This window comes from Pyrgilauda ruficollis, unplaced genomic scaffold, assembly GCF_017590135.1.
Source record: "Pyrgilauda ruficollis isolate IOZ18807 unplaced genomic scaffold, ASM1759013v1 scaffold25, whole genome shotgun sequence".
Taxonomy (NCBI): domain Eukaryota; kingdom Metazoa; phylum Chordata; class Aves; order Passeriformes; family Passeridae; genus Pyrgilauda; species Pyrgilauda ruficollis.
This window is the reverse complement of record NW_024523822.1, coordinates 1813758-1836269: the sequence shown is the minus strand read 5'-3', so window position 1 is coordinate 1836269 and position 22512 is coordinate 1813758. Positions and strand designations below refer to the sequence as shown.

At 39.4% G+C, this 22512-nt stretch overlaps 1 protein-coding gene across 1 annotated transcript in view; it reads right to left on the bottom strand.

Annotated features, from left to right (window-relative positions):
• Positions 1-7073: 7073 nt before the first annotated feature.
• Positions 7074-22512, bottom strand: part of LOC121355473 (leukemia inhibitory factor receptor-like) — a 29921-nt gene continuing 14482 nt past the window's right edge. The window contains 7 exon segments of the mRNA XM_041470931.1: positions 7074-7550; positions 11017-11080; positions 13403-13499; positions 16584-16727; positions 19463-19615; positions 20178-20300; positions 21359-21517. Of these exon segments, the coding sequence (XP_041326865.1) occupies positions 7074-7550; positions 11017-11080; positions 13403-13499; positions 16584-16727; positions 19463-19615; positions 20178-20300; positions 21359-21517 (1217 nt within the window).

Below are 22512 nucleotides of genomic sequence, written 5' to 3'. Positions count from 1 at the left end.
AGCACCCTCTCCTGAGCTATCACAGTAAGATTTCAGGTAGTGTTTGAAATACTGCATATTTAGACACTGAGTGTGCTACAGGCTTTGTTACAGCAAGCCTACTATTTTTAGTACTACTTTTAGTATTCTACCATTGCTAACTTTGTACTCTAATGCAGTAGTAATCTGCCAAAATGCACTGGAAAGTGATGTACCTACTTACACATTAATAGGAGATACTCCATGTACAGGTGGCTGGGCCTTTAGTCCTGTCTGAAAAAGGTTTGTTTTGACTTTGATTTTATGCCCAGTTCATTACCTGGTGCCTTGGACCAACACTCGAGGACTAAGGCTGATGCATGTTGGAGGTTTGCCTTTAACACTTAATTGATGAAATGTATTGTTTGAACTATTTCTTTTGGAGGTGGGAAAGCAAATTAAAATTCCTGACAGCAGGAAGGTGCATTAATTTAATCTAAGGAGAAAATGAAGTAAATCAGAACTCTGTAGTCCTTGCTGCAGTGCAGTTTATGACTGCAATGAGAGTTTTGCCAGCGAAGAAAAGGAATGGGAACTGTAAGGCTGGATTCTGTAACACGACATTAGGCAGAGTACCATGATGCCAGGGTGCAAAAGTGGGTCACCTGGGCAGCTGGTTGCCTTTCCAAGACATATTGGGCTTCTGGAAGAACAGACAATGCAAGTGGAGGGGTGTAAGGAGAAATATAACCAGTGTGTCTTTCATCACTTTTTCTCTGCATCCATGCTTTTTGCTCCTTGAAGCTTTCAAATAACCAACCAATATTATTTTAAAAAAAGCAAATGAAACAACCCACTCAAACAACCAAACAACAAACAAATCCAAAACATAACTGTCCTTAGAAGTCGAAAAAATATATTATTTTATGCTTGTGACTGAGTCTCCAGTGTTATTTCTCTGTGTCCTAGGATCAGCATAACTTTTCATCAGGTCTGGGAGCAGAAAATTAGTCACATACAATATTACAAACAAAACAGATTGACTATTTGTCAGTAAAATATTTGGTGGATTGAGGACTTTTAAAAAGTTCACTGCAACCCTGCAGCTGCAAATAGACAAATATGGAAACAGAGAGGAGAAACCCTGATGCTTAAAAAATGTTAGAGTAAGAAACATTCTTAGAGAAAATTGCTTCAAAGCAATTGTATAATGGATTTATGAGTACACACACAACCCTTTTTGGAACTGCACACTCCTCAAGCATTCCAATGGAGATGCAACCTATATATGGTGAATTCAAGTGTACTACCACAACTTTGCTTTACTTACTTATTTTTGTGAAATCCAGAGGGTCTTCTGATGAAGGTTGAATGAACATTGAAACAAAGAGAATAGAATCACATGCTACTGGATTATTTTAACTGGTTTTGGAGTTAGAGATTTTCACAACATTCACAAAATCTCTTATTTGTTAGTGGAAATATTTATATTATTTTTCATAGTGGGATCCTTAATAGTAATGTTAGTTTTCATTGAGCCAGTGCATTCAATGTAAGTTTTATCTTAACTTTTTAATAAATGCTTTGATGCACTGGAAGAATATTCATATGACCCAGCACAGCTAGTTCGAACTTCATTGTGACTAAATGCTGTTTCTTTTTAAACAATGAGGTTCTCACTCTTGTTGTGTTGAAAAGCTACAATGCAGTCTTTGCCTAGTACGTTGTATGGGCATTGGCAATTACGGCTTCTTTGACACAGCTGTGACAATTAAAAGTTGCAGAAACACATGTAGCTTCCTTTACAAAAGTGAGTAGGTAGCACTTGAAAATAATATACAGAAGTCACAGTGGCTTCAGGACGCAGAAGACTGTGTAACCCACTAAACCACCAGATACTAAGCATGCAACCACAGCTGTAATGCCAAAAGGGCATTATTGCATCCTATGGATCCTAAGTCTGATGGTACCCAGTAGCCACACGAGTGAAACAAATGCCAGAATGGTTATTTAATTAGAGCTCAGAAGAAAGCCAATGGTTGCTGATTGCTGAGTACCTTGGCTTGAACCACTACCAGCAAAGTTTAATGGTAGCAGTTACAGGATCACAGAATCCAGAAGGTTAAAGCAGACCTTGGAGATCAACTCCAACCTATAACCTAAAACCACCTTGTGAAATAAACCATGGCACTGTGTGCCATATCCAGCCTTTTTTTAAACACCTTGAGGGCCGATGACTCCACCACCTCCCTCGGCAGCATATTCCATGGCCCAATCACTCTGTGAAGAAATATTTTCTAGTGCCTAGCCTAAACAGCTTGAGGCTGTGTCCTGTTAGTGGTTGTCTGGGAAAAGAGACCCCCACCTGACTGCACCCCCATTTCAGGCAGTTATTGGGAGCACTGAGGTCTCCCCTGAGCCTCCTTTTTTTCCAGGATAAACAATCCCAGCTCCCTCAGCTGCTCCTCACAGGACTTGTGCTCCCTTCCACCCTTCCACAGCTCTGTTGCCCTTCTCTGGACATGTTTGAGTGTTTCAACATCCTCTTGATCCCCAGCTGGATGCAGCACCATTCACCACCACTCTCTGGGCCCATCCCCAAATTACTGTTTGGGAAAGGCCAGAGGATACATATCGTTCTGTTACCCACTTCTGTGCTAGCAATCTATGAAAAACTATGAATCTGTGAAAAATTGACTGCAGCCTGTAAATTTTCAGGTAAAATAGCATGTTTACTACTCTCCAGCTTACCTAGGCTCCAGTGTCTCCAGTAAGGACCTGAACCCATTTAATCTGTTTTCCTGACAGTGCTGGCTGTAGCTTTGCCCGTCATTCTTCAGGGCTTCCTGTGTTTGCCACTTCAACAAATCCAGACTACTTCCTTTGTGGGTTCATTCTGGTAAAGTCACAAGCCCAAGTTGTTTGCTTGGGGAAAATTTTGTGGAAGGAAGTTAGAGCATAGGTCTTACAAGAGGTGGCTGGGGGAGCTGGGGATGTTTAGCCTGGAGAGAAGGAGGCTCAGGGAAGGTATATTATCCCTCTCTACCACTGCCTGAGAGGATGTTGCAGTGAGATGAGGGTCAGTATATTCTCACAGGTAACAAGTGACAGCATGAGAGGATATGGCCCCAAGTTGCACCAGGGGAGGTTTAGATTGAATATCTGGAAAAATTTCTTCACAGAAAGAGTTGTCAAGCCTTGGAACACACTACCCAGGGAACTGGTTAAGTCACCATCCCAGGAGGCACTTAAGGACGTGGTTTAGTGATGGGCTTGGCAGAATTAGGTTTGCAGTTGGACTCAATCCTAAATGTCTTTTCCAACCTCAGTGATCCCATGATTCTGTGAAGCAGTGGAGGGGTGTCTGAGGATGGGTGATGGGAATGACCATTTCTGGCACAGCAGGCTGTTTTCAGTTTTACTACCAAGCTGGTGCTTCTGCTGTAGAATTGAAATAGGTATGAGGATAAGACTATTCCCATCCCAACACCACTGGCATGGAGTGATTTGTCTTAGCAGTCTTCTACAAATCGGGCTCAGAAGTGAGTGGTGTAAGCTGTCACAGATTTTATTACCCAGGTCATACAATTCCATCAACGTTGTACTAGAACACATTTAACCTCATTCAAGCAGCAGACACACAATGCCATTGAGTAAGGGAAACAAGCAAGCCAAGAGTCGGTGACACCGAGCCAAGAGTATCTTCTGTAATCAGAGATCTATTCTGAAGTTCTTCATTATTTGACAATTTTTGTAGCAATAACTGTGACTCAATAATTACTTGAGTTGACAGGATGCCCCTGTGTTCTCTGCTTTCCAGACAGCTCTGCTTGAATGCAGATACTGTTGTGCCATAAAAGTGGCTGTAAGGGTTAAAGCTCTAAGCTTAAAGGCTTAGATTCTGGGGGAATTTGTAGACATTTGGTAGACTTGTTAACTAATGCAGAATAAACCTCTACAGTATTATGGTTGCTGCAATCTCCTGTTCCAGGGTGAGTCCTTTTTTGTTTTGTTGCTGATACAGTGTTAATTTTCAGAGTTACTGCTGCACTGTAATCTGACTTTAAGCATTAAATAAAAAATACAAAAAAAAAATTAAAAATAATAAAAAATCCTCATGTCCATGCAAGAAAAAACATCTGCTCTGGATACCAGAAAAATACAAGTGTACTAACCTAGCTTTGTGCTGTATTAGAGACTGGGTATTACTTTCCTTTCTCTGTAAATACAGAATGCTAAAGTACTGTAACCTTGCAGTAGAATATTCCATGCTATAAGTCATGATGACGATGTGCTTCCAGGTCTACAGTTGTCTAAGCTTTCACCATGTCTAAATTCTCACTAATGCTGACAGTGATTATCCAGAGCTATGCTGACAGTGAAAAACAGCAAAAATTTAATTATAAAATACCTTGTCTTTTGTGATCCTGAGCCTTCATATCTGCAATTTCACTCAACATAACATATATTGAAGCTAAGAATATTGATGTTAAGAACACTACACTAACCACTTGAACAGTACTATAACACATGGAATAAACTATCTTACATGTTTATTTGTGTAAGAAGGCTTCTACAGTCACTATTTTTTAAAATGCCAGAAGAGATCAGGGAGTACAACTAGATGATTGTTGTAGGACTCTTCTAACTGAACTAAAAATCTCCACAGGAGAGCCAACCAAAAACACATACCCCAGACATCTATTTTTCCTTAACCTGAAGACCTGAGCCTGGTATGTCTCCTAATCCTGTGTCATAGAGTAAGTACATTATTCCAACTAAACCTCCTTTTTGGCTGCATGAAACTATTTAGCAAATGTGCTTTTCTATTTCTGTCTACATAAAAGGTTCTTTCTTTTCTCTCAAAGTATACATCATGATGTGATAAGTTTTGAATTTATTTCTAATCTCTACACCAGGATTTTTCATGTATCTCTTATTCTCCCAAATGTACTGTTTACGGCCATTGTGCAAATATTGCTCTAATGAGATCAATTAAGAATTACATATATTGTGAACTAGATAACTGAAAGTAGAATACATCTATACCTTCTGTTTAATATCCATGGGTGGTTCTAGTACAATTCTCCTGTTCTGCTATATGAATTTTCTGTAGCAAGATGACAGACAATGGCTAGTAGAGTGGAGTTGATAATCACTAGGTTAAAAGCCCAAGCTGTCTGTTGAGTTTCATGTATCAAGACTGTTTCATATACTGAAATTGCTTGCAAGCCTTTGGTTTGGTTCTACTTACTTACTTAATAGATATTTTATCCATAACAGAATAATATGTATTGGTTTGTTAGGTGCAGAGTAAAAAAAGAAGAATTTGGTGTTTACAGGGATGAGGAAAGCTATGCACCAGGAAAATAAAAGAAATGAAAGAAATACAGTAAGTAATGAGCATGGATAATTCTTATATTCTGGAAAGGGACAAATTATGACTACTTGATAAAGATTATATATCAGGACTTCATTGTCTGTAAGAGCATTTCAATACCACTGCTTGATATTACAAATGAAAATAGCTCATCTAATAGCAGGATCATTTGCATTCTCTTAAATTCAAATAAGGCAAAGTCACCAGATTAAAGTTCAGAAAAAGAAGAAAGATATTTAAAAACTGTCCAAAGTTGTGCAATCTCAAGGGAGTGCTTCTCTTACCCCTTGTTTCGACTGCAAGATTTAACAGCTATGAGTGCACACTGCTTTGTGGGAGAACAATGAATTTTAAGTGCTAAGGAAAAATACAGTGCATAACCCACAGTGAAATACAGGTTTGTTCCTGGCAGTCTTAAAGATATAGAGAGATACAGTTAAAGAGGGAGTGAGTTTAAATAAGGAAAATTAATAAACTAGGTTTTGTTATGGATTCTCACTGAATCAGTGAAGTGGGGATATGGAATTTCTCTGAGTTTTTGCAAGCACAGCTATTCTATAATTCATACTGCCTAGTATGAGTGGAAATATTTGTGTGAATGACAATCATCCTTCACTTTTAATGAGGAAATTTTTAAAAATGTCCATCTATGGATTCTCTGGTGCTTATGATACATCCGATCAATTTCTTTCTCCACAAAGCAATTTTAATAAAATGCTCCTTAAACTTGAGACAACAGCAATAAACTGGATCTTCCACAATAAGTGCAGACCATTAATGCTTGGGGAGTTCATGACTGAGAAACTCTTGTAAGCCTGAAAATGGTTCAGACTCCTTGCATTGTGGAAATCCATCACAGAGTTGCATAGAAAGCATATTGAATAAGACCCTTTTATCCCTTGTATTCCAATGGCTCCTCTTCCATGCAATCTTTGGAGGTATGGGTACTTGAAATATCTGTTCAGCTCCTGAAGTCTGTTTAACAGTTGTTGTCATTGCAGTGTGAAAACATATCTGCAGCTACACCTCATCACAAATTATGGATGTGTTTTTCTGAATGTGTGGGTAATTGTAGGAGGAAATAGCCTTAATTTAATACAAGTAACAGCTTGTACTGTTAATGAAACTTATTATCATCTTCACTTACACAGCACTATTTATCTACAATGACTAAAGTTGTAAAGTTCTGGAATGTAAAGCACTAATGGTGTTTTACAAAGATCAATAAACAAACTTTTGATTCCTAATTTGAAAGATTTGCATTAATTTCTGTGACCAGCTTTGACCAACTGGAGATCTTCTTTGAAGTGGTAGATACTTTTGCTGGAATTTTTTTTGGTGAAGAACTTACTGGATCTGAAAATCAGATCTGAAGCTGGTCATAGTGAATAGAGAATTTTTCTGATATCTACAATGACATTGTGCTTAAGTGGAAGTGTTGAATGGCCCCTGAATACCCTGGAACAAAATACCAAGCAAGAGGTACTTTGCTGAAAGATTTTTCATGTAAATCCCTAGAAGTTTTCCTGTGTGAAGTTGGTGGGACTCTCCACTGGATGACTGTGGTGAAATAGCTAATCTAATAATGCAGTCAATCTATTTCACCAAGCAAACACTATAGTGGGGATAACTATTGTCACAAGCTCACTGTCCCATATGGTCCTAGTGGCTCCACTGAAGTACAAGATTTGGAACTTCATTTTATGGTAAGGAAAATAATGAAGATGCTTCAGGTTTAATTGGCTTATCCCGTGAAATTTGGTCCAGATGGCAGAAGTACCACCTGGCTTTGTTTGAGGTAGTCCTGGGAAGCAAACAAAGCCTTCTGCACAGTTTGTGCTGGCTTACTGCTTACTTCCATTTTCAGACGAGGATGAGCAGTTCTTTCAGGCGTGCTCACTGCCAGACTCATCAGGGCTTTCTGACTAAACTCCATGCTGGCATAATCACTCAAGAGTGGTACTTCTGTGGAAATGATGTCTTCTTCACTTGTAACTGCTTCTGCAGGGATTTCTTCATGCCTCGGGCTCATGTCTGTGTTATTGATAGGTTTTTCTGACTGGCAGGTGTCATGCTTGTTGTCTTCTCCACCATCTGTGGAGAGGTCTAGCGTCAGAGGAACCTTTGATTCATGCTCTATGACAAAAAGGCTGGTGGTATCATTGTCTGACAGGGCCTGAAGCAGTGACCTTGAAAGAGGTTTCCAATCAGCCTGTGAGAGAAAGCAAGAAAGAAGAACAATATGCTAATTAATCCATTTTAGCTCATATTTGGTTTTAGAAATGTGACTGAAAATACCTAATTTAAAGGACCATCTTCCCTGGTCCCATAGTATTTAATTAATTTTTCTTGCCTTTATGTTTACTTGGGACCAAAAGTAGTGATGATAAAGTGTAAGCCTCATGATATGCTGTTCTGCTTTCAAAAAATTTAGCAAATATATTACTATAAAAAGGCAGCAACTTGAACAGCAGCTAGACAAAATTAAGCTGTCAGCTGCTATGAACAATTTGTTATTAAACTTCACACCATGTTGTGATCTGAGTATACCTGGGTTAACAAGTTTTTTGCAAGTTCTAGATGGTTAAATGGAGAACAGTTGGTAACACCAAGCTTCCTTATTTTCCTTCTAGTTCGTTCTGTGTTTGCCATAATGTTTTTTAAATTATGGGCAGGCTGGTATAGCTATTAGACTTTTTTCTTTCCTTCTCCCTCTGCCTCCCTGCCCACACTTGCTCTAAACTTGTTTACACTGAGCTTTTTTGCAAGAGATAAGTAAGTGTGCATTGGTTTTTATTTTCTTTTTTCTTACAAGTTGTGATCTGACTGAGAAATGAGAATGTTGTTCTTTGCGGTCACAGGAGTACCAAATAAAATATCTCTCTTTTTCTCTTTTAATGGGATAAGTAGGCATCACTGCATGGTTAACTTCTGCCTTGTTTTGAATAAAGATCTGTATGATATGTACATTCATTGTCATATTATTTTATGAAGAGCAGCCCAAATTCCAAAGCTACCAAATCTGAAATAGGTATTATGTCTACCTGGACTTTAGCAAAGTGTGTGATATCATTTCCCACAAAATTCTCCTGGATAAACGGGCTGCTCCTGGCTTGGATAAAAAACTCCAGGCTCGCACACCTCAAATCCTGTGTTCTGTTCTGGGCTCTCAGTTTAGGAAGGACTTTGTGGTGCTGGAGTGAGTCCAGAGAAAGGAAACAGAGCTGTGGAAGCGTCTGGAGCACAAGTCCAATGGGGAGCAGCTGAGGGAGCTGAGATTGTTTACCCTGGAGCAAAGGAGGCTCAGGGGGACATTATCACTCCCTACAACTGCCTGAAAGGAGGCTGCAGCCAGGTGGGACTTGGTCTCTTTGCCTAGGTAACAAGTGACAGGATGAGAGGAAATGGCCTCAAGCTGCACCAGGAAAGGTTTTGATTAGATATTAGAAAGAATTTCTTCTCTAAAAGGGTGATCAGGCTGTCCAGGGATGTGGTGGATTCACCATCCCTGAAAGTTTTTGGAAAAAATCTACATGTGTCACCTGGAGACACGGATCAGTGGTGAACACAATGGTGCTGGTTAATGCTTAGCCTTGATGATCACAGAGGTCTTTTCTAAACAACATAGCAATGCTAGGATTCTGTCTGAAAGAAGCAATATGTGAAGAAGAAGAAGCATCTTCGAAGAATCTTGGCTATATATGAAAAACAGGACACTGGTTTGGATGACTGTCTGACATTTTAGTTCCCCATAGTTCATTTTCCTGGTCTCTGTAATGAGAGTGTCTTCAGTTCCTCCTGCTGCTCTGTACCATGAGCTCTGTATGATTGATTTATATTCTGTTAAGTAATCCCCTGGATTACCGGACAACAAGTCGTCTTGCTGTCTTTTTTTGGATTATTTTTGTGTTTCTGTCAGGAGTTGCTAAGTTGATTAACTAAACTGATGTGGTTCAGTCTTGGAACAACTAAAACTCAAGTAATGTTCAGAATGCCAATTACTTCTAGACAATATATCTGACAAACTGGTTATTGTACTGTCTCCTGACAGTGCTTTTCCGGCTTTCTCCCAAACCATTATCTGGTATCTGGTATTTCTGTGTCTGACATGTTATCAACATTACAATATTCTGTACCAGGCATGGTTAATACAGACTTCATTTGCTTTGACAGTTGCTTTGCCTCTGCAGGAAAAGTTAAAGGAATTTTAAATTAATATATTTTGCTTCTACGCATTTTATGTCAAAATGGCACTGTGGTTCATAAAACCTACTTGTCCTTTCTGTAGCGTGCAGTCTCAGCATATTTCACTTGCAATCCTTCATTGCAAAATGGCTACCTGATGACTAGCTCTGAACTCTCACTTCTTTATCTGCATTTAGGTGGAAGAAAGGAAGAATGAAGAAGTCCTGATCTGAAATATGAAAATCCATACTTGCTCTGTTGCAGGAAGCAATGCTGATGTTCAGCAAAAATTCTGATTATCAGCAGACTATCTGAAATACTGTTTCTAATTAGTTCACTCTGTATCCCAGTTCTGGACAGCAGATACCTACCTAGCCAATGCCCAAAATTTTATGAGGTAGACGGCTGCTTGTTAAAGCTCGTGAGAGGAGCTACTAGATTGTCAAGAGCCAAATTAAATTCAAGTCTTCCAGAAAAAGAGATTTATAAAGGAAAGCAGTACTAATTCCTGCTACAAAACCACAATCATAGGTGGTCCGAGACTTAAGAGATAAACTTAGGTGTTATAAAAGGAGGACTTTCAGTATCAGATGTCACCAAAACTGTAGCATAAATCTTGTTAAAAGTGGGGAGGAAAGAAGGCGAAGGTAAGTCTACTAATAGGCAAAAGTGGATAATGTGGTCTCCAGCAGCTGATTCTAATAGATGTATTTTTTCCTAATTGCTGGTTTTCCTGCTTATTTAGTGCTGAAAGTCAGGTATACTTGCCAAAATACATGAGAAAGCTGTGGGTAAGATGTTAGTGTGCTGCTGAACCTTGGTGCCTGTGGACTGGTAGGTGCTCCTCAGACAGCTACCAGCTGCCTGTCAGAGCCCCTGGATTGCTTTGGAGGCAAGCTGAGGAGCAGACTTCAGAGAACACCATGTTACATGGCCTCTGTCATAATACTTCTCTGGAATTAGGCCACAATTCACTACTTTGTATTTTGAATAACTTGTACTTAATAATCAGTTTGAATTGGTGAAAACTGACTGGTTAATGGTTAGACTTGATCGAAATTAATTTTATGGTAAGGAAAATAATGAAGATGCTTCATGTTTAATTGGGTTGTCCCATGAGTTCAGGTCCAGATGGCCAAAAAAACCCTGATTTTCTCTCTTTGGACTCCACCTACCTCCATTCAACTTTGATTTGTTCTTTTAAGGATCATGCCTTTAAAAATGCTTTACAGTGTACTAAATGTAAATGTAAATGTGAAAAAATTAAATGTAAATGTAAAAAAAGTCTGAGACCTTTATTATATTTAAGTGTATACAGTCTATTCCTAAACAGAAACTATCCCACATCCTATATTTTGAATATTACTCTGTCTTCTAAGCAGTTGCTACTAGACATTTTCTTGAGTAAAGTGTGAAAGGACAGATAACTAGCTCTATAGATTAATCAAAGATCTCCTCTGTGTATTTTTTCATGCTGTCAAAAGAGTACTTACCATATCTTGGAGTGCAGTGCTGTTTCTGGGGGTGGGTACACTGTGCCAATACAATATTTTCAGCCTGTAAAGAAGTATTTTACATTAAACATCAGGTTATATGACTGACATTTCCTATGCATTTAAATTAATTACTGTTCATACATAACATATTAACATTTTTGTAACCATTAAAAAAAGGTGTTCTACAGAGACATTTAACATAATGCTAATTAAAAGCTAAAGACCAAACTTGGTAGTCTACACTGAAATACTGCGTTAATGATGATTAGCATCCTTGTTTAATGACAAAGGAGCTGTAAAAGTACTGGCAATGTTGTCTCTTTCTGTACTTTTAATCCATACATCTAATATTTCTATACATCTGATTTGTTATCGTTTCCACAAATCCTCCATCTTCCTTGAGGGCTACAGGACAAAGCTTGTTTTAGTAAGTGTTTGCTCCTGAGCTTTGATTTAGAAGTTTCCTTTCCCCTGAAAACAAGGAGCAAGATACTGTTGTATTCAGCCCCTGTGCAATGGCATTGATAGTCTGGAAGAAGCTCTAAGGAGACAACACAACTCCTGCTCTTTCCTGATTGTTTTGAGTTTGGCTCATTCTGGGAGCCAAATTTCATCTCACCTCCATAAAAAAAGCCTCAGCAAAGCTGCAAGAGAGGCTGAGACTTTAAGTAGTCCATCACTCTGCCTTAGTGCTGGCTTCAGAGTTGTTCAGTTTTGAAATTAAAGCTAGACTTCATTAGCTTTAGGGTACTTTGCCTCTGCTTAGGCTGGGTTGGAGGTGAAAACTGTGTGAAGTTACTGAATCTCCTGCTGATCCTGTGAAGATGGGTGTTTGGCTGGCTGGTGACTCCTCTCTTACAAATCAAGAAGGCAATTGAAATGAGGGCATCACTGGGACCTTTTATCTCAGTTCAAAGTGCTCAATATTACTACAAATGTACAAATTTAAGCACTATTTTGTAGCACTATGCTGGGCTGCTGGGTGCTGCAGGTTGTTTTGTGTTTTGTTGTTTTTTTCCCCTTTCCTCTTTCCTATTGGGCCCAGACAATGAGTGTTGTCTTATGTTGATCACAATGAAGTTTGCTCTAGGTCAAAACTAGATAGGTCTCAGAAGCTCCTGTCAAAACTCTTGTATCAGACACCATGCAACTTAAAATACAGTCTGAAAGTGCAAAGTCTGTTTCCCAGTGGCAAGGACAAGAGTTTAAAGCTAAAGCAGGCTATGTCATGCCATGTGGCTCTCAAGCCACAAGTTGTGCCATCTGTCCTTTAGCAGTTGTGCTTTCAGCTTCTGAGGCTGGTGCTTTGTGAAGAGGAGAAAAAGGGAAGGTAGTGTTCTAGGACAGCAATAGTAACAAGTGGTTGTATGCAATTAGGTTTGTCAGAAAATTATTATTAGCGAGCAGCTGCCGTGTGTGACATGGAAGCACGGAAGTTTTACTGTGTTTCCTGGAGTGGCCCATGATGCCAGAGGGAGGCTCCTCTCTCCTGGTGGACTGGGGGTGCTTGTGTGAAAGGAGGGTATTGGAGTGAGAATTGATGTGTTAGAGGGGATTTGAATGTTAGAGGACTGGGGGGAGGAGGAGTGTTTTGAAAGTGTTCTATTGTGGATTGTTGTGTGTGTGGGTTTTTCCCCTTCATTTTGTGTCTATGTAGATTAATAAAGTGTTGTTTTTTTCCTCCATTCCCAAGTTAGAGCCTGCTTTGTTCTGTTCCCGGGTCACATCTCACAGTAACCATTTTGGGAAATACACCTTTCATGGGGGCACTGGCACTGTGCCAGAGTCAATCCATGACAAGAATCCATTGCTATGCAAACCTTTTAGTCATAGTGTATGCTTCTGATATTGTACTTCAGATTATTATGTGGGGGTGAATAAATTATTATTGCAGAAAACAATTTTTCATAAAATAAGAGGATCACTGCCAGACCTCATAGTCACCCTTGTTATTCTCTCTTGTTCCTACTCATTCATATATTGCTCCTTGTCATTATGTGCTTGTATGCATACTTTATAAATTTAATATCCAAATATGTGCAAAAAAATCTTAGATAAAAAATATCAAATGCATGCTTTATCTACAGCATATATAGCATATGTCCCAATGTGAGAAATGGTCCTGGCTCTGTCTAAGAGTATTTGTGACAGGAGGTAGTCAAAAGCTAAAGAGTACAGATTTTTTACAAACTTGTTTTACCATTCTAATCAGCTTATAATGGCTTCTAATTGCTCTCACTGTGAGATTACTGTGGTGGCTTTTGTGTTGTGTGTTTTTTGAGCTGTGTTGCCTTTAATGACAAAAAAGACTCAGTGTTATGAAACTCAGAGCTAAGCAAAACAAGAGTGCTGCTAACAACTCCAGCCAATATTCTATTCTTACCTTTTAATCGCCAGAGAACAAGTGAGAGGTGCAAAAACCAGAATGAGTATCATGCTGAAACAAAGACCAATCACAAAACCTTCAAGTTCTCCTTTATCTGATGGGAAACAGAAAGCTTGAATTAGATTTATGGTGTTAAGTACAGAAAGACCTTATTAACTTCATGAGAGAAATATTTCAAACAGAAGTCAAAGCCAACTTTACACATGTTCTGGAATTTAAGTAAAATCTAGTTAAAACTAAAGCTGGTATTCTCAGGGGACCGTGAGCTTTTCAGGCTTGTATTTTTAAGATATCTAGGTATCACAGAATCACGGAATGGCTGGGATTGGAAGGGATCTCTGAAGATCATTTATTCTAATTCCCTGCTAGAGCAGGTTCACCTAAAGCGGGTGAAACAGGATTGCATCCAGGCAGGTTTTGAGTATCTCTAGGGAAGAAGACTCCCCAGCCTCTCTGGGCAACCTCTTCCCGTACTTTATCACCCTAACAGTAAAGAAGTTCTTCATCATGTTCAGGTGGAAATTCCCATGTTTCAGTTTATGCTCATTGCCTCTTGTTGTGTCATTGGGCACCACAGAAAAGAGTCTGGCCCCATTTTCCTGACACTTGCCCCTAGGGTGTTTGTATACATTGATAAGGTCTCCTCTCTGTTGCCTCCTCTCCATGATAAAAAGCCCCAGCTTTCTCAGCCTTTCCTCACTAGTAAGGTATTCCATTTTCCTAAACACCCTTGCAACCCTCCACTGGACCCACCCCAGCAGCTCCATGTCTGTGTTGTCCTGAGGAGCCCAGAACTGCACACAGCACTCCAGGTGAGGCCTCACCAGGGCTGAGTAGAGGGGCAGGATCACCTCCCTCCACCTCCTGGCAGTGCTCTTCCCAATGCCCCCAGGATGCCACTGGCATTCTTGGCCACCAGCACACACTGCTGGCTCATGGACAGCTTGTTGTCCACCAGGACCCCCTGGTCCTTCTCCACAGAGCTGCTCCCCAGCAGGTCAACCCCAGGCTGGGATGGTGCCTGGGGTTGTTCCTCCCCAGGTGCAGGACACTGCAATTGCCCTTGATGAATTTCAGATGGTTCTTGGTCCATTTCTCCAACCTGTAAGTGTTTTTTTCTTCCTCATGCTGTTATATGAGCTCTAGCTTGTTTAACAAGTCAGGACCCTCATGCACATCTGACTTAATAAGAAACTATTTGAGTGAAAGTGTCTTTTTATCAATGTCAGGATTTACTAGTTGTGTTTGAGGGTTTTTTTTGGTTGGTTGGTTTTGGTTTTTGTTTTCTGGGGGTTTTGTTTGTTTGTTTGTTTGTGGGCTTTTTATTTGGTTGGGTTTTATTTTGTTTTAGGTTGTTTTGAGAGGTCATGCCTGGTCCTGATAGCAATAACGCAGTTTGTGTTTTTAGATGGCGTCCATGCTTTAACTTTTAAGATCATTAAGATCACTTTATCTGTAATCAGTCATTTGTCAAACCTTGAAGCAAGCCTATGTCTCTTATTGCCTCTTAATACTTGTTTGAGACATTTTCTACCAAGATCCCACCTACCTAAAAAGGAGAAAGTGTTTGAGAGGTTAACGAAGGTGGTTAAAATGCTCAGGCTAACATAGGAACCAAAACTGGCTATGATGTTAAGAGTGAGTCAGTGTAGAGGTCTCTGTTATAGATTTTTGATGTCTCCTTCATTACAGGAGACATCAACAGTTTAAAAATAGTGCCTGTAGAGTGTGGTCAGTTCATGATTGTGTTACTGATATTGACAAACCATATTTGCAAAAAAAAGCCACTTGCTTGTTCTTTTCCTACCCAGCACCCAACAATAGTTTGTGGGTGTTTTTTTTTTTTTTTTTTTTTTTTTTTTTTTTTTTTTTTTTTTTTTTTTTAACCAAACTGCTACCTAAAGTTCAAAACCAGTTTGGAAAGCTGCAAATTGTTTTGTTGCTGAATTTTTTTTTTTATAGCAAAGAAATCTGAGATACTTCTAATGGATTAAATAACCTGTGAAATGTTTGGGAAGAGCTAAAATAGTACATGTAATATTTAAATTCAACATAATTACTTGATTTTTTAAAATGTTGTGTTAATTCCACTGTGCATTTTTGTTACTTTACTGAAAAATTGAATACTTTCCAAATATATACTTGGTAGGATGAGTGAAATAAGAGTCCTGAAGAAAAACTCCAGGGAGAGACTTTAATATCTTGTGTTGACAGGAGAAAGTTTTCAGTGGCGGGAGGAGGGGTACAAATCCTGTTGATTTCAAGGAAGATTTTAAATTTCTTTTTTTTAATCTCTGCTTTACATTTTTAACTATTCAGTTGTATGGTTTTATACCTCCTTCACTTAATACAAAAAAGCTGCTGTGGGGAGAAACCATTTGCATACTTCTGTTTCTGAATATCACAGGTTCCTGATACCATCTTAGCATGTTCTTTTATTTTTCTGTTTAGAAGTCTTCATTAAGGGAAGCTGTGGTCAAACAAAAAAGTCTGTTGCAGCGTTAGTTTTGGTTTAACTGATGAGGTGTTAAAAATATTTGAAAGACTAAGTTTAGCCAACTTCATATGATTTTAAGTTTTTTAGACTTTTTAAATGTAACTGTATTGGTCTTAGCCATCCAAGCAGTTCTTAGAAAAGCAAACTTTTGCCAATGACCTAAAGAACCTGTTACTTAGAATGTACTTAAATTATCAGAAAGCAAAAGATACTTTGGTTGCTGTTCACCCACACTAGGAGCAATTGAAAGGTACTTAATCCTTTATTTTTGCAATTAATGGCTCAGGAAGCCAACTTTACATGACTGCTCAGGATTTTGCCAAAAGCAGATGATTGAAACGTTATTAGTCACAGGCAGAAATTTCATCTGCTGAAATCTAGACAGTAATTGTCAATAAATAAAGATATGTGCACATAGGTAGCACAAAAAGGTCAGAAAAGGTTTCAGAGATGAAGAACCCTAGCCAAGTTCCCTGTATACTAGGTAGTGAAATATAAGTAATATACAGGTAATGAAATACTTTGTTCTGTGACACAAAGTTTACATCTTGCAGAGGAAAAATTTTTTGTGTTTGCTCTCAGTAACTGAGGATTGGCTAATAAATCTTGTAGGTGAACACTGAGAGAACATAAGGAAAAGATTCATGCTGGGTAATGCAGATGCATAGGGTTCCACAGTACCATATTTTGGAGTGCTGAAAGGTTGTGAAACAGTCAGAGGTCCCTCCCCAGCATTAGTGAATCCTGAAATCTGCACACGATAGGTGGTCTTTTCTTTCAGTCCGGTAAGATGGTAACTTGTGATAGAAGCGTTGAGAGTAACAGCTGAAACACAAGAGGTTTTTGGAGATGATTAGATGAACTCTTATGGCTGAGCATGTGTCAGTGCAGATGACTGGGCAAGCGGCAAAATTGCAGTGCCCTGATCCTCATCTGAAGGAAACCAGACTGTGCAGATGTTCTTTGGATGGGTACAAGATTTCTCCAAAATATTTATGTACATTTTAAATCCAGAGGTTAAAAGCATGAGCTTCTAACACACCAAGACTGTATTGGGTTTGTATGGCCAAGTTTTGGTAGCAGGGGTGCTGCATGTGTGGCTTTTGTGAGAAGCTGCCAGAAGCTTTCCATGTCCAACAGACATGGAAACAGCTGGCCCCAGGATGGATGTGGTGCTGGCCAAGGCTGAGCCAATTAGAAATGGCTCTGTGATAACAGATTTAAGAAGGAAAAAAGTTACTCTGCAAATGTAATTGCAGCCAGGGAAGAGCAGAGTGACAATATGTGAGAGGAGCAGCCCTGCTGACACCCAGGCTGATGAAGGAGGGACAGGAGGTGCTCCAGGCACCAGAGCTGAGGTTCCCCTGCAGCCTGTGGTGAGACCATGGTGAGGCAGCTGTGGCCCTGCAGCCCATGGAGGTCCCAGGGAATGCAGATATCCAACTGCAGCTCCTGGAAGAGACCCAGGCCAGAGCAGGTGGATGCCTGAGACAAGGCTGTGAACCCATGGGAAGGCTGGGCTGGAGCAGGGTCCTGACAGGGACCTCCAGACCCATGGAGAGAGGAGCCCACAGTGGAGCAGATTTCCTGGTAGGACTTGTGACCCTGTGGGAGATCTGTGCTGGAGTAGGCTGTGCCTGAAGGATTTCACCCTGTAGGAAGTAAACACTGGATACTGGAGGAGTTAGTGAAGAACTGTAGCCCATGGGATGGACTCATGCTGGAGAAGTTGATGGGAGAAGTGACTCCCATGGGAGGCAACCCATGCCAGAGCAGAAGGACTCTCCTCCCTGAGCAGTGGCAGAAACAATCTGTGATGAACTGACTGTAACTCCATCTGTGTCTGCCTGTGCTGCTGGTGGGGAAGAGCTAGAGCCTGGAAGGAGGAAGTGGTGGAGAAAGGTGTTTTATTTTATGGTGTTTTAAAGGTTTGTTTTACTTATCGTTATCCTACTCTGAATTTCATCAGCAATAAATTCCATTAATTTCCCCAAGTCAAGTCTGTTTTGCTCATGTGGTAATGTGTGATATCTCCTAATACTTATCTCAACCCGTGAATGTTTTGTTACATTTTCTCTCCCCTGTTCACTTGCAGAGGGGATAGAGCAGCTCTGGCATCCAGTGACTGATATCCAGCTAGGGTCAAACCATCACAAGTGATGAATACAGAAGGCTGCTTATACTTTATGAGAGGAAAATATGCCTAACATGCTGAACAGTTGTTCCTATGTTGACAGTAAGAGTTAACATTAGGACTAGCCCTTGTCATACACTTTACTCTCACTCCAGTAGTCAGTAGTTTTTTAGCTTGATTTATGCCAGTGCTATTACTCATCATTCAGTATAGAAACAGGGCTGTGCTTTCTGCTTTACCTGCTTTGTGGGGCTTTCAGCTCAGCCTGTCTTTTCTGATGGTGCAGTGACTTTTCCCTTGGCCAGAATAATGTACAAACTGTCATGCTGTAAGGATGCCTTTGGGGCAGAAATTACTCCTCAAGTTTGCCATTGTGGATTTAAGATCTTCACAGAAGAGGATGTGATGCTGTAGCCTATGGACCTGCTTCCCCCAAATTCTCCATTAAAATTATACTTCCTGCCTGGTAAAATGGCAGTTGGGTGCCATGTTACTGCTGTATTGACTGGTTAAGGTAGAGGAAAAAAAAATAAATTAAGTTCAGCCCTGGATGTTCCCATTCTGCCTCTTCTTGTAGGTATTTAAGTGGAATAGAATCTCCAGAAGACTTTTATGATTCTCTAAAGGCATAGGTCAACATGTATTATAGAACTCTTACTATCTCCCTTTGTCAGCTCTTACTTGATATTTATCTTCCCTAGCATGTCTTCAATTTTATTTGAAGGCCAGTACATACAAAGTTAATATATTATTACTTACAGCAAAGAGACTTTCCACTCTAGACCAGAAAGAAAATGTTTATCAAAAGAATATGGGGCTTTTTTAAACTGAAAACTCAAGTGGTTTGAATTCACAGCTATTCATTTTTTTCTATGCATAGAAGTTTCATCATTTGTAGTTTATTAAGGTTGGAAAAGACCTTTAAGGTTGTCCAAACTTAGACATAAAAACTAACAATTTAATAAAATGTTTCCAAAATTAAATGTATAATGGTGTATTTGGAAACAGGTAAAAAATACAAACTGCTAATTGAATTGAAATACGACATATAGAATGTCTTACATCTTATAGAAATGCTCAGACTCAAGCTTGGATGAGGTGCAATGAAACATAGAAATCTTGTAACTGAAATCGTAATAGGGAAAATGTATGTCTTTCTTTAAGTGTTCCTAGAGAATTCTGCTGTATTCTTAGAAATGTAATTTTTTAAGGAAATAGCAATATTTAATTTGAGATAAAAACTAGAAAATTTTAAGTGTTCATGGGAGTAACTAGAGCATTAAAAGTCTAACCAGGAGCTGACCTTTGAGAGCAGAGGACTCAATTTGCTCAGAAATCATAAATAACTCAGTAGACTTAATGGTCTGAATGAAGCTTTTCTTTCATGACCCTGAGCTGCTGCTGTGTTCTGGCAGCGGTGACTTACCTGGAGACTTTTTCCTTGATGAATCTGTGTAACTGATCCTGTATCCCTGGAGAAAGCCCAAACAGTCTTCTGCAGCTATTTCAGTCCACTTCACAAGTGCAGAATGCTTTGTGATATTCAGAACTGTCACATTAGTGGGACCGGTCCTAGGAACTTTTAAAAACCAGATAATTTAGTTCTGCATCAATACCTGTGCAATGGACATACAAGACTGAAAACTAGCTGTTTCCAAGAGAGTTCTTGTCAAACTCTAGATGCTATAGATGCAATGTAAAGGGTGCAAGAGAAAGGCAAAGTCCCACAGAGTAAAAACTTGTCACCTTAAACAATACCGAAATAGGTAGAAATTGTGACTGTCTCATTATGAATATTTTACTCCAATAGCAACAGTACTAATTTCAACTTGCAATACAAGGGATTATGAAATTGGGATTGGAAAATCTGATTTAATTTGGATTTGAGCCACATGGGTCTGGGAACCATCTTTCTGTTATTTTTGGTAATGTCACACATAATAAAAATATTTCTGTGGACGTGTCAGTAAAGAGCAGCATTCAGGTCGTTCACTGCCAGGACATAACTGCTAAGAATAAAGGCAATGCTAACTGGAGAAAGCTGTTCAGTCACCTGGAAAAGAAATTTTGTGTAGTCTTCCTTTTACTGCTACAAACAGGAAACAAGAAGAAATATAGAGGGTGGGGAAGAGGAAGAATACCTCCTTCAACGAAGTAAAAGTGGGTCACTCCAAAAGTCTCTTCATGTCTTATGAAACTTTCACACTGACACACATCAGATGCATGTACCATTATTTTGTACAACTTATATGGCTGAAAATTGTCTGGAAAACAAATAAAGATATATCAAGGCCTACTGAAAAGTTATAAATTACATAGAAGAAGAAGAAAGACAACAGCTTCATAGATTTTTCTGCATTGTCCTTGCTTTCTGAGACTCATAGCACAGCATAAGTGTATAGTGCTTTCCATTGAGTACAAAATATGTACATCCTTCTTCAGTGTTTCTAGATGCTTTATGTAAACTATTTCAAAACCAGAACGGGACAAAACATGGGTTTTCATTTGGAAGATGACAGGTGGGTTTATAGTCTCCCCATGGGAGGCTTTAGCTGCTGAAGGAGAAATTAGGAACTAAAATGACTGTAGTTATCTTATTTCAGGGATAGGTATTTCCCACTCAGCTAGAAAATATAAGCCCAAGCAAAAAACCTAGATGTAATGTGGCACTACAGATATTGCAGAAGGATGAAGTTAAACAGTGCACTCTCTAGAAGACTTTGTAGAACCCTGAAGCTAAATATTCTCTATTGTACATAAAAAACCAGTGCTGAATGGCCTTTGCAAGAGTTAACTACATGATTTTAATCAAAATTTTCAGTGTCTGTTCCATATAGAAATCCCTGACTGAAGCACATCATGTTTAGCATGGTAAGCAGAATACTGGAGTTGAGAACTTATGCTTTGAAAAGTATAGACACAAGTATAAAAATAAAAATCAATCTTAGGGAGTCTGTAACAGAGCAGTTTATATTGAAAGATAGGCTTACCTATGTACAAGATGAAAGGTTTTTTTTTAAAGCCAGTAATATATAGGTCTGCCTGGAATGTGGGCAAGGAGAGACACTGTACCAGTAGCGTAGCTGCATTTCTTGCCCAACCGTATCCAGAACAACCCTAATGAAAACTCTTCTTTTTATCTGCCTTAATGTTGCTAAGCATTAACTGATGATTCAGTACTGGACAAATCTTAAGAGCTGTGCTTACCTGGATGGATCTTCAGTTTGCCATTAAAAACAGAACAAAACCCCTACTCTGCCCGACCAAAAATAACCAAAAAATGAAAGGGTGCTTCCATAGGAGGTGTGGTGGTTGCTGTTACCTAATGTGAAATTTCTGGTAGCCGTAGATACTATTTTCATGTGCATATTCTCTTTACTAGTGCCCCAGTCAACCACAAAACATTTTGGATTGTATTCTGGAGTCCATGTGACAACTGCATTTGTTCCCTGGCTTTTGACATGGATTTGACCAGGCAAGTCTGTGAACAAATACACAATTAAAGGTAAATAAACAGGAAAGCAGTTTTCTCCCCTATTGCTCTTTCTTTCTCTTTCTTTCTTTCTTTTTCTTTCTTTCTCTCTTTCTTTCTTTCTTTCTTTCTTTCTTTTTCTCTTTCTCCCTTTTGTTCTGTTTTTTAAAGATTATTCATTAAACAAATATAGCAACATTGCACATGACTTACTTATCATAGTAAGGTTTACAGTAGTATTTCAATAGAAGAAACTTAGCATTTACTACTTTGCAGTGGTGTCTGGGAATTACAGTGTGGATTGTTGTACAAGACTTTTCCTGATTTCTGATTGTTTGAAATTAAGTGGCTGTTCCAAGCCTCAGGAGAAAGAAGTCAGGTGACGCTGAATAACCTCCTGTGAGCCTCTAGCAGCTGCTAGACATGGAGTGACTCTGAGAGAGTGCTTGCCTGAGCAGGGATGGAGGAGAATATATCATAGCTAGATGATTTCATATGCATATATTTTGAATTTTCTGAAAGGATCTTGAAGATTTTGACATTTTAAAAGACAGGCTATGAAACTAGGAAAGACCTTCGGTCTGACACTAAGGAGGGAAAAGGGCAACCTGCCATTTTGAGGTAAGAAGTGAACCTTGCGAGAGACATAAACATTCTCCATTTTATCTCCTGTCTGGAAACAAATATAAGAAAGGCAAAATAATTGTGAGGGAGCTGTGGTTGTCTGAGGGAGCTGGGGCTGTCTGAGATGGCTGGGATTGTTTATCCTGGAGAAAAGGAGGCTCAGAGGAGACCTTATGACTCTCTACAACTGCCTGAAAGGAGGATCTAGCAGGTGGGGGTCAGTCTCTTCTCCAAAGCAACGAGCCATAGGACAAGAGACATAGTCTTAAGCTGAGACAGGGGAGGTTTAGGCTCAGCATCAGAAGAAACTTCTTCACAGAAAGAGAGTTTGGGCATTGGAATGGGCTGTGCAGGGTGGTGGTAGAGTCACTGTCCCTGGA